This window comes from Bombus impatiens, unplaced genomic scaffold (genome assembly GCF_000188095.3).
Source record: "Bombus impatiens unplaced genomic scaffold, BIMP_2.2 scf_0099, whole genome shotgun sequence".
Classification (NCBI taxonomy): domain Eukaryota; kingdom Metazoa; phylum Arthropoda; class Insecta; order Hymenoptera; family Apidae; genus Bombus; species Bombus impatiens.
This window is the reverse complement of record NT_176518.1, coordinates 1,026,584-1,039,601: the sequence shown is the minus strand read 5'-3', so window position 1 is coordinate 1,039,601 and position 13,018 is coordinate 1,026,584. Positions and strand designations below refer to the sequence as shown.

General features: G+C 38.4%; 1 protein-coding gene across 1 annotated transcript in view; it reads left to right on the top strand.

The window, feature by feature from the left end:
* LOC100742132 overlaps window positions 1–13,018 on the top strand; it is a 92,609-nt gene that overhangs the window by 40,528 nt on the left and 39,063 nt on the right. The window contains exons 4-5 of the mRNA XM_024364530.2: window positions 290–424; window positions 10,006–10,238. Coding sequence (XP_024220298.1) covers window positions 290–424; window positions 10,006–10,238 — 368 coding nt within the window. The remainder of the gene's footprint in view (window positions 1–289; window positions 425–10,005; window positions 10,239–13,018) is intronic.

Here is a 13,018-nt window from a genome sequence, read left to right as displayed (position 1 = left end):
AATTATTTTATAGCTTGTCGAAAAATATATTTAGCGACAGTATGTGACTTACGACTTATAATACGGTTTGGTGGTGAGTTTCAAATAGAAAAAAAAGTATTGCAGTATATATAAAAAAACCTAAGAAAATAATATAACCAATGATATAAGAAATATTTACAAAAGAGGGTTACCCAATCTAACCCCAACCCACTTGCCCAGCTTTCACAATAATCGCACTAGCACCACTTGTATCTCTCTACGCCGATTAGAAACACCGTAGCTCATCTCTTCACCGTTTTTCTCACAGGACCCGCATCCCCCTTGCCGGAGCTTGTTGGATACAGCCGTTGCGGGTACGCGCTCGTGTTGAAGGGGTTGGTTTTTCCCCAGTGGAAGAGGCGACCCTTGGCTGTCATCGGATCCAGGCTGTTCCTTTATCCAGGTAAGTGTTCCACGCGGGATTTCGCCAATCCTCCCCTATGGGGATAAGAAACGCTTGGTAGAAACGGAACCTCAGGCCTGTCGAACGTACAAGGAAAGGATAAGAACCGGCTTTATCTCATGCTCCGTGCTCGATTTCTTGCGACTGCAATTATTGAAACATATATCATCGTGCCGCGACGCTCAGGGATGAGATTCTTTGTTCGTGCTAGTGAAAAACGCTGAACCATTGATTTTTTTTGATACACGAGAGGTAGATCGAAGTCTAGCGAATTATATCAGCAGCAGAACTACGAATTTTTAATATTTCTCTAGATATATTATACGGAATTAATTAGAATTGGAACAATATGATAAAAATTAGTAGACGAAATGTTTGGTGTCATTTGATACAATGCTGCAAGAATATAACGAATTAGTTACGTCTTGCCGAGAATATTTCTGGAATTTAATTTAAAAAGCGATTATTATGTTTGTAAAGTTTTGGGAGAATCTTATGGGTAATTTTCTGAGTGAAGTGGTTAAACTTTGGAATGGGATATCAAGATCTTATTACCCAAATTATTCATGTCGTATGAATCATAAAAGAACGGCGGACACTTACTATCGGTCACACATGTATACAGCTTTTTGCCATACTCGTTGGCGAAACTCATAATCTAACTTCGTAATTTTCATTCGACGATCAAAACTTCCGTAAACTCGTTTCAAGGAAGTCTCGACTTATAAATCTCACTCCTCTTTTCCTTCAACTCCGTTTCTCTCGATTGTTTCCCCGTCTTCTAACTACCACTTTTATAATTTCAACATCTAACGAAAGCATCGAGTGTTTCCGCTTTGTATGCACAAAAATATACAGAAAAGAATAGAATATTGATCCAAATGAGTGAAATTTATATTGGATAAATATTTTTAGCCTATTTACCAGGTAGACATTAAATTTATAAAAAATTTAGAGCAATACGATATTAAATTTTTTAAAAGAGGTTTGTAAAATATTCTGCTATTTGTTTTAATTTTATAAAAGACTCACGTAAAATTAATTTTACCTACAGTATTGCGTGCAGTCGAAACCCTGTGTAACAAAGTGGAAATAAATTTGTCTACGTGTTACAGTCGAGAATACAACAAAATCTCTCGATAGAATCATGGCTTCGCAGATACGAATGTCTCGTGAAAAGAAAACATCCCTCTACTGCAATCTCCAATATCGAACCACGATTTATGTTCAGCTTTGATTTATCCTCCGAAAGTTCCGTTAGACCGGTTACGCCAATCAATTGTCGGATTCATAGCCGCGATGGTCGAACGTTAGGTAAGATACAAGTATCTAACCCCATGACTGATAAGTGAACTTTAAATTGGATTTCTTTTTGCGGGCGGAAGCGCGACCACTTGAGGAGTTAACCTGCCAGATAAAGAATTGTCAGTTTGGATAAAAACATTCGTTTCGTTGGTTGTTCCAGGAGATGGAATGGTATGTCCTTGTTCGCTAATCTGTTTGTATGTCGATATTTTATGGATATCCTAACATGGTGACGTTAAAAGAATCGGGCCGCTTTGATGAAAAGATGGGAAAAATTTTCGAAGAGATACGTGTACCATATATATTTTCCTTCTGTCTCTTTTTATTAAGTCCAAAAGACAAAAAATCTCATGCTTCGTGCTTAGTTGATTTTATAATCTTTGTAGCAAGATTAAAGTACATCGCATATAATTTTTATAATTTTTCTATTAAAAACCATCTAATTTTATTATCTGAACGACTTTTATCGCTCGCTTTCACTTTCAATTACGATACCTTGGCCGTTTTACGTAAACGTCTGCAAGTTCCTCCAGAAGATAAAAGTGCGTCAGTTTAGGGTGAAATGAAATCATTCAGGCTCAATTTTGTACACCCTCTGATCTGCCTCCGAACCCTTCCCCTCTTTTCCATCCTTCTATCCTGTCCACGAAACACCATGATTTATCTACGTTTTGTCCCTTATCCTTGCCGTGAAACGATTCTGTCACCATTCCTAAGTACGTTCCGCGGATCAAGAATTTCTTTCCAGGAAAGGATTTATCGCGGTGACGTGCAATTACGGTTTCGAGCATCCAGATCCATCGGATCCACCGCCATATCGAATGGTTGATTGTATAATGATGTCCTAAAGCAACGATATTTCTCGAATAAACCGGTTTTTGTTAATTTTGTTTATTTTTCTCCTTAATGCTTTGAGTATTTAATCCGCACTTAGTACGAACAATACATTAACGTGTTATAGATCTATATTTCATTGGAATCTTGTGGCCGACCTTCATAGGACGAAAAAGATTAATCGCTACGCGTGATGGTGTCGATAAGTCGTAATTGTTTCACTGGAAAAGCTATTAGTTTTCTACGATGTGATTCGATCAGACTTTGATGCGGTCAGCTTGAAACTAATGACTAAATCGTTTATTATCGATTTCGGAGCAATTCCCATTTTATCTATTTAATCGTCGAATAAAATCAATCTTCTATATTTAATTAATAAATCTGGTTTTATTTTGAAGTAATTTAATAAATAATGTTAATACAAAATTATAAAGTTTATAATTTATATAAAAATCTTGTTGTCGTTAAAAAATTCAGCAACGATCATTGCATAATGCATAATGATGTGAGGATGGTGTCGGAAAAAATCACGCGCGAGGATCACGCGCGGAAAAAAGCTAATCACGTCTGTTGGAATCGATAGACGCGCTCGTCACAAAGGGAACAGGGGCGAGCTGTCGATCGTAAATTGCACCGTGCAAAAAACAATGCAGCCGGCATCGGTCGGGATGAAACTGGCGAAAAACGAAGTGTCTTGTTCGGAATTAATCGATCGGCAACTTTTCCAATGCTCGCTGCTCTATTCCAAAATGTACGACAAACAAAATCGAAAAGAACATACACAGGCAGCGAAAGAGAAAGAGAGAGAAAGGAAAGAAAGCAAAGAAGAGACGAAAAGTGGGAATTGGATAAATGGGAAAATCGAACGACATCGACTTTCGAAGCTGACTTCGCCTGGTTCGACGCGAGGGCGAAGAAACAACTGGAATAACGGAAGCATCGTTCCATGAATTTTAATAGTCGATTGCTCGCATAAAAAAGCAAGATAGAACAGGAGATAATAAAAAGGTGAAAGAAGAAAAGAAAGAAAAGACGTACGACAATAAGACAGAAGCTGAAACGATGTCGATGATTGGACAGAATCTTGAAAAGAACGACGAAAGTGGAGAAAGAGAGGTATAGCGCGACTGTTTTCCATGGTATTGTTCGCCATTTATAGCTCGGGAAATATCGAACGGTAAGAAAAACCCGATCGTCGACGAGGAACCGATGATTTGATTCCGAGCACGTTCGGCAAAGCGACGTTCAACTTCGTCGTCATTTGATAAAAACGTCGGAATCAATGGGCATTTACTATGGATTCGCGGTAGTCTCTGCCGATCGATGCACCGATATAGGCTGGCAAATAGCTGTGATACTGGTAAAAAGGTGCAAAATACCTTTGCAAATATCGCTTTGATCTCCCTTGAAAGCGTCAAGTCCGATGGTAACTTTCCTCGTGTTTTTAAGTTTCGCTGCAATAGATCTGTTTGCGGATGTTTTCGATGTATTAAAAATTATTGTGTTTCCTGCGAGTAAAATGGGGAAACACGAGCGATTCAACCTGGTTATGGGGCAAACATCGATATAGCTTTTTATCTCGTTTCGATTAATAAGAAATTAATATGTATTCGTTATACATGAAATTAGGCTACAAAAGACACTTCGTAAAAGCTATCATGCTAATCTGATTCTCATCTTTAAGCACGTCGCCACTAATCCAAACGCCCTAGTTAACACCATGATCTTTATCCGGTGGCACATCTTCATCAATCAACGACAAAGGCAATATCACGTAGTAAATTAAAACAAAAAGGTAAATTAAAAGTAACCACCGAATGACAACATCAAAGACCAAACGGATCAACTTCGCCTGCTAATTAAGCCAAACGAACTTAAGCTGACGGAGGTGGATGCCAGGCGCAAATCACCGGCTGAAATTCACGAAAGCCTTCTCATCCGGCGTTGCGGCCACGGAAAGTCGAAAAGTAAATAAGTTGGCCGAAAATGACGCGGCCGAAAGTCGGTGAACAGGGACGAGACAGGATCGCCCTGGTTGTTTGCTGTTGATTCAGCACGTTCGCCGATGGCGAACACCTGTTACCGACAACTAGTCTCGAGTTTAATCAAGCTCAGTGTTCCGAAGGAACGACCGTCAAAGCGCATCCTCCTTGAAATTAACGGCAATACCGCGGAAAAGGTGAATTTAGAGTTGGCCACGGGTCTCTTTGACGCTGCCCTCTCATGTCGGCCAGAACTTGCCGCTTATGTCGGATGTCCGCTACAGATCCAGCGGTCATCTTGGATTCAATCCGATAGCGATTTTCGGAAAAGTGTGCCGATATCTGCTAAAGCAAATACAGGATGCCCCAGAATTTAATATTTTAACCACTGCGATCTCTTTGCAGATAATTGGACCAATATTATTAGTAAAATTTTACAAATCACGAGTTACAAGTTAATTTATCTAACAAATACGCTACGATAGTCAGAAATATTTAAAAAAGAAGCTTATGATTTTGAGATTTTTAAATCATAGAATAACACAAATGCATCAGAACAAATGAACCGAATAAGGCAAAGCTGCTGTAAACGTCCAGCATTTCCAACACTGAATAAAATTTACATTTTCCTCGACGATGCTATTATAATGCAAATGAAGACTGCATAGCTAATCTCAAAACAAACCGACTCTAACCAGGAAAACATCGACAGTTAAACTGGCACGATCTTCGTTAAAAAATAAAAACTACCAAATAATCTTTTTGCAGGGTACAAACCTCTGACACGGCAAAGCAACAATAGTAGACTGTACTTGGAGCGAAGAAAAACGGAAAATTTCATTTTCCCCGGACGCTTCAATTATCCTCTCGTTTACACATCCACAACTATCTAACATCCATCTACACCTGTATACACAAGATACACACACGGGCAAGGAAAATAAAACGTGGGTTGGTCGATTTGCGTTGGAAGTTATGAATTTAAATCGTCCAATGAATATTTATACGGTCATTCGGCTGTTCTCTGCATGGCATGTCCCGTTTGTTGCATCCTGCTCATAAGAAAGTCATTGGCGATTTAATGGCCATGCGAAAACTGCGACTCTAACGTATGTATCAGTGGATCGATGGTAGTCGTACCTTGTTCATGACGAAAATCACTCGTAAACATCGGGACATCGCCTTCACTGTGATGAAACTTTTCACTAGGCCACAAAACAGCTAGTAACTTGTAAGCTAATAACTTGAAGAAAAGCTTGGACAAATTCACTGACGTGTGTAAAAATGGTATTTAGCGGTCCCGAGAGTACCTTTCGCTGAAACGAGATCGGAATTTAGTTCTGTGTCTATTAAGCCGCTAATGATTCTATACAATTTCGTATTTTGCGATAAATAAATTTATTTATATGAAGGACGGTGCTAAACCGGTTGGACAGGAAAGAAAGCGGTCCATTGCAACTATCGAATTGTATAATGTAATATTATGTACCCGTGTAATAAAATATACGTCTATTAATGCAAAGTGGATATTTCGCATTTTGATTCAGAGTGTTTTCCATTTAAACAGGCCTAATATTCGTTGCTACCCAAAAGTTTGATCTTCTAATGTGTGACGCGCTTAAATTCATTTAACCAGGAAAGCTCGAATCCCGCGCGACTTCCTCTGCTGACAACTTGTTTTAGCGTACATATAAATTGCATTGCTCGAGCTACGAATTTAAATTGGTTTTTGTACTAGATATAATAACTTAGCGGGGAAATATTCCAAATGAGTATGTTTTTCTAATATTTTCCTAATCATATAGTTTGCTTTTCTTCGACATGAAACTCTATAACTATGTATTTAGCATCTACCCAAAGGGCAAAAGCGATTCTAAATAACTGTGTCAATCGGAATGTTCATATTAGGATCTATCTAGCGCGATGAATGAGCGTGATGGTACAGTTTAGTACAAATGGTGTTGACGGTTTTGTGATTTTCGAAATTGTTGAAATTGTTGATTAAATAACACGTTTTAAAGAGAAAATCAACGGCAGAAGCGTAAAGTAACTAACGTTACCAAGGTGACGACCGCAATGGATAGAGAAACATCCAGCTTTTTGGCAATCCACGCTGTGGAACAGCGGTATTGACTGATTAGAATCGAATCACATGGTAGAAACTAAACGACGTTAATCAGAAAAGCCAGTGCACATTGATGGCAACACGACCGCGAGATTTGTTTCAGATTGCGAGTCATTAAAGGGAAAGGTTAGCCAACTACAGAGCCAACTACTATTGAAACTGACCGTAGCTGTTTAAATCGGTAGAGATTGAACCACTTGCCGTTTCCTAATTACACGCGATGATCATTTTTGGCAATAGTTTCATGGTTGTTAATTTTACCGAGTATATTCTAAATTTTTTCAGATTTGTGGAATTTAATTTAACTAATTACGATGCAGCGATTTTAGGGAAAACGAATAAGAGCATAATAATCGATATAATAGCACAAAAAACATAATAATTGATTAAAAATCAATGCAAATAGAAATCGAAGAATTAGCGGTTGAAAAATTATTGCCATTAAGATCATAATTTTAATTTTCAAATTGATTTCAAAGTTACCACCACTTTTATCGTCAGCTATTAACCCAATTAAAACTAATTAAACCTTATTCCAACATAATTCCATTTAATAACAATTTTCGTCATTTTTTTTACAAGAAAGTGCACTCTTTTATTCACAATCAGATCATTTTAGCGATCGACATTAGCATTGTAAGAAAAAGTTTTCGGGATTGCTTAATGAGTCAGAGCATTGGCCAAGCTCCCTGTAGCCTGAAAAGCTTTCCGCAAAGTTTTAATTGCCCGCGACCCCGGTTTGCCCCATTGTTACTTTGCGTCGTGTCGATGACGTTATACAAGGTGGTCATCATTTATTAGGTGTTCAATGATAATACGGTTATATGCTATGAACAAGGAATGGAACTTTTTAAAATTTTTATATCAAGATGGAAAGTGTATTAATCTTTATCTGTGCATTAAAAGAGAATTATGTGATAGGAAAAGCTGGTACCAAGATTTATATAACCTTCCAAAAGGTAAAGCTGTATAGGAAATATTAATCAGGTTATATTTTATTCCACTTCTAACTCTTCCTTCTAAAAAGTATTCTACTCGGGTTTTCGCTGAATTATTCACTAATCGCTGATCTTATTAAAACTATTAATTCTGTTCTGAAAATATAAGAAAATTCAAATTTTAATTAAATCAATTACATGCAATGGAAATTGGAATAATCAACTTGAATTACGATTAACCATCGAGTATATCATAGTATCGAATTAAGAATTCCTCGATATTCTCTGGATCGACGGTGGCTACAAGAAAATTTAAATTACATGAAAAATTTTAAAGAAAGAAACGCGATATTACCAATCATCGTAGATCTTAATTTAAAAGAAGCCTTCGATTATATAGAATGAAATGAAACATAACTTGAAATGAAATTCAGCGAACAAGCTTTTTCCAAACGACAATATTATCGAATTACACGAGTCTATAGAGATTACTTTCATAAGCAATTGTTCCCCAAAGGATAATGTTATCGGACGAACGCTCGTATATACACATTAGCGTGCAATTGTTTTCACATGGAAGCGAATCACTGGCAATTATTAATTCTCTCCCAAGTGAATACGTGGAACCCGGTAGTCCCATAAGAACTTCACATAAAATATGATATCACACTCGAGCATGCACGAAAATTATAATGAATATACATAGGTGTTCAGTGCGCTCGTTCAAGATAAAATTGTATCAGGCATCTCTTTATGCGGACCCAGAAAGCAGTGATTCTGAAATAAGGACTATGGTTTGCAAAGAGAAATCGAAATTACCGTAACTACCGAAAATATAAAACTCCTTGAGAAACAAAAATTTTTGTCATATTATTCTAAAATTTTGCATTGTATTACTCTATCATAAAATAACATTGTATCTATTGATTCTCACAAAAAAGGTGAAAAAAGACATGCTTTTATTAAATTACATGAATGTATATTCGAAGCTAATTTTCAACATGCTGGCGGTCATATATTGATACACTGACTGAACAACATATTCATAAAAATCTGAGATGTTCTTCAGGTGAGGGATTTATTCTAAATAATAATACCCATTTCTCTACACGCATTCCACAAAAACATGCGTTTGCACACACATTCGATCCACGCACATCTATCATCACCCGGTAAGAACTCGATGCTACTGCCGCAATTCAGCGAGTGACGATCGCGATCGAATCGTCAAACCCGATTCACGTAGGCCGCTATTATTCGAAGCGAACTACCCGAGGGATGTATTGCACGAATCCACGCGATCCACTCGCGACAACCAAATAAAATCCGATTTGCATCGATGTTTTCCCGGATGCTTTTGGGAAAAACTCGATCGGTTGGTCGGTAGCCGCGTTGTTAAACCGCGAGCCGCGTTAGGCGTGGTTCACGCAGCGTGAAACGAACGCGGCGGGATTTAAAGCTGGCTCACCTCCGACCTGGCTCGCTCGAAACGTCGATGGACAGCTGCCACTCGTAGTTCCGTGTAATTAGATGACGCGACTCGGCTGCGTTTGTCACTGTCAAAAAGCCGGCAGAACTGTTGATCCTCCGGAATTTATCGCTCGAGAGGTAACTGCTCGCCGCGCCGTTTCGCGAGCTAACGCTCCGATACAATGAGTTTTCCAAAAGGACCGTCCACGTTTTATGGCGCTGTTGGTCATTCAGAACGGATAGTTGTTTTCGCAGCTCGTTTCGTTCAGAGTGCTCTACGATTAACTTGTTCAAGTGTGTGTCGCAATTGGGAGATTCAAGTGTGAAACTATAAAATGTAGGTTTGTAGATCTTATAAAAATGTTGAGTTACAGACAGGTTTAATGAATGAAGGAATCTCATAGATGATTAATACATTATTAAAAGATTTAACCTCTTAACCTACAGCATAGTTTGAGAGACGTGATACGTCAATGTCATTAACTTATTATTTACTTTAAGATAATAAATCTTTCTTGTTCGATGATCAATTGGTAATAATTATTTATCAAACATCTTGTAAAATAAAATAAGTTATACCTTACACACGCATTTATGTATCAAAAGATATGTGCGATTTGCACAACTTCGAGCGCTCAGTCAAACCGTGAAATGGCTCGACGTGTGACCGACCATATTGTTGTTTATGGCACGCGCTATTCCAACTTAATCGTGAAGCAAGGGATTAAGAGTCAAGACCAAAGGTAAAAAACCGTTCACAAAATTTCGTACGTCAAATATACATAATAACGATCTGTCTATAACAGCTCTAAGATGATCGATGGTCAACCCCAGTCTTGCCATTCGATTTTACCGAAACAAGTAACGCGACAACAACCGAGTCAAATTGGTCGTAACTAAATTTGATATCAATCATCCTGATTTTAGCCTGTCCAGAGTCTAGGCCAGAGTGGATGGAACTAACTGGCGGGGGTGCGGTGTGTTATGCCCCGTCACGTCTGGGCAAACTAGTACTGCGTATCACTGGATTTCCAAGAGTCACTCAACAGTGTCATCAGAGTCAACAACAAGAGGACAGTCACCATCGCGAGACGAGACACTTATATCTCGGCTTTCACCACCCCTGGGACAGAGACTTGTGGAAAAGTTGGATTAAACAGGTAAGTCAAACAACGTGACAGAACAATTTACAACGAGGAAATTTCGTTTCTATATATCGATCACAGTCTTAAACATTTTCTTTCTTTACTCTTTTCTGTTTTACTTCTTTTTGCTATTTCTTCAGTGACTGTGGCTTAAAGGAAAAATTGTATCAACCAAAGCGTAAAAACAGAGTATGAGGATGGATATACAGGGAGTTTCAGATGGTCTCGATAAATTACCCTAAAAATTTTAACCTGAATAAAGTTTCTATGGTTATCGGTCAGTGGTTAAAGGTAGTAGAATACGGTATGAAAATTTGATAGCTTGTTTCTGAAATATCCTGCATTTTTTAATTTTTTTTTTTTAAGATTTTAGGATTAGTGGATCGTAGATTTGTTAGAATAATGAACTGCAAGTCGAGGTAACCATTCAATAAATTTCTCACACGCGAATATTTAAACGAAAACTTCCCCACGACTGTACAGTTTTATCACTCGTTTCTCCGCATCAATATTAATTAATTTTAATCGTTAGCGTTCACAAGGGTTTTCGCGAAATTAATTCTAATTATCGGCATTAAGCTCTCCGCGGGTAGAAGACGCTGGGCCAAAACGTGGAAGAGTTTAATCGCTGAACGCGTTTCACCGAATTGCGGACGAAGGGGGATTAAACGAGTTGCCAATTTCAATTAAGAGCACGATTACAAAGAAACCGTCCCTTCGCCCCGAAGAAAAGCCATTCGGCTACGGTCAATTTAATTTCCAATCTAATTTTTAACGCTTGCTTCCACCCAAGAATATTCTATTCTTCCCTTAAAGAACCATCGCTAAAACAGAATGAAATGGAACGAAATGGAATTGAGCTTCGTTCGAATAATTTGGAATAAATATTTATCGTGGTCGCGTTTGCTCCGCGCGAAAGGTCTTTGCTTGTTCGTGGAAAAACTCGAAAGGGATATTTGAAATTTTGTCTCGAAGAGTTTCGAGATTGAAGGTGAAATTGTTTCGTTTTAGAGATTTTTCTATGTGCACTGTACGAATAGTTTGTGTACGGTACGATGGAATGGGGAATAATGTGGTGAAAAAATAAATGGGAAATTTGAGCTGAAATTGGGAGAGAATAGAGTTTGAAAATTGAGAGGACACGTGTTTTTGTTTGTGGCAGTTTTGAGGGGAACCTTGTACGACGAATTTTAATACAAGTTCTCTTGTACAATATGCAAATATTAATAAGGAATAACCAAGGTATAAATACAATTTTTGTTCTAATAATGCATTCAATACAATTTATTGTAAATAAATATAATTTATTTGACTTTGCAACGCGTGAGGAAGTTGTCAAATAAAATTGACTTTGACACGAAACTCTCACGCCGCAACTTTAGCAACAAACAGTGCACTGAAAGCAATATAAAAGAAGTAGAAAAGTAGAACGAAGAAGAAGAAGAAGAAATGAAGAAAGATAAAAAACGTGTCAAAAGTAAGATGACTTCCGCAAGAGGAATATCAAAGTCGAAATCAATCTTCGAGGGGCGAATGTTTGCCAGACAATCGCGACCGACTTAAACTTTAAGCTTCTGCCGGCGAAAGCAATTCCAGAGAAGCTGGCTAGGCTAACTCGCGGAAGAATGAGCGATCCTTATCCTTGCCGCTTGAATTTTGCATGGCATCCTGGAAACGAACACCCTGCTCCTGGACCAGACGAACCGAGGCTAGGGGCTTTCGTTATAATATTCACAAAGCGAGAAAGAGTGAGAGAGGCAGGTAAAGACAGTTATGTGAAAATGAGGTGTAGCTATGAAGAAATCGTAAGTTTTCGCCGACGTTGCGGACAAAAAGATAAGAGGATTTTTTAAATATTCCTTAGTTTTCTTATGAGCACAGTATAGTTAGAGATTTACGTGCTTACGAGTAACGACCTATTTTCCATTACAAATATTACAAATTAAAAATGTCTGTTGATATTAAAAATTAAGAGGTATAGGTACATGTGATAACAAATTTCTCATTTCGCGTTAAATTCAATGTTCATTTAAATGAGAAACGATACTTCATGTATACCAACATAGTACTCATTCATGTCGTTTATCTTGAAACACTACATATTAAGCAACAATATAATATTTTATGTCCATAAAATCACTCCAAAATCAATGTCGATTCTCTGTATTCACTTAGACCTGCACTGCTGATTCCAACGACGATATTTCTGGAAGGTATAAAATCGACGTATCTCACAATAAAGCGGTCATTTCGAAGGTCCACCACTGGTGCAATATTCACGATCGTAGCGCACGTGTTCCCTCAGAATCGAGAATTCACCAGCCGCGCGAGTCTGAACGAGATTCAATAAAGTACCTGGAGAGTCCAGCGGCCGAACCATCGAAGGAGATCAATGCTTTTGCATTTTCCGCAGACAGAGATCGTTATCCGTCGCTGGCTAGACGCGGAGGGAATCGAACAATCGCGTCGATATTTGTTTGAACGCTGGTCACAGAACTGACTTATGGGATTATATCCTTGCTTGTAGCAGGAAGCCATTGACCCGGGCAGCTCTAGCCGACTTCGAGGTCCGTTTCCTTAAAAAGATACCAGTCGTCGATTCTCTCTCTGGTTGCATTCACCACGAGACCCGATACCCTGTCAGGAATAAAGAAAATCCGTGGGTTCAATAAACGGCCCGCTCTAGAATTCAATCGGCATCGCCCGCTCGATATTTCATATTTCTCGATATTAGTGCACGAAACTTCGTCGAGTAGTTTCTGCGTGCACACGCGGACGATTGCGGTTTCCGGAGC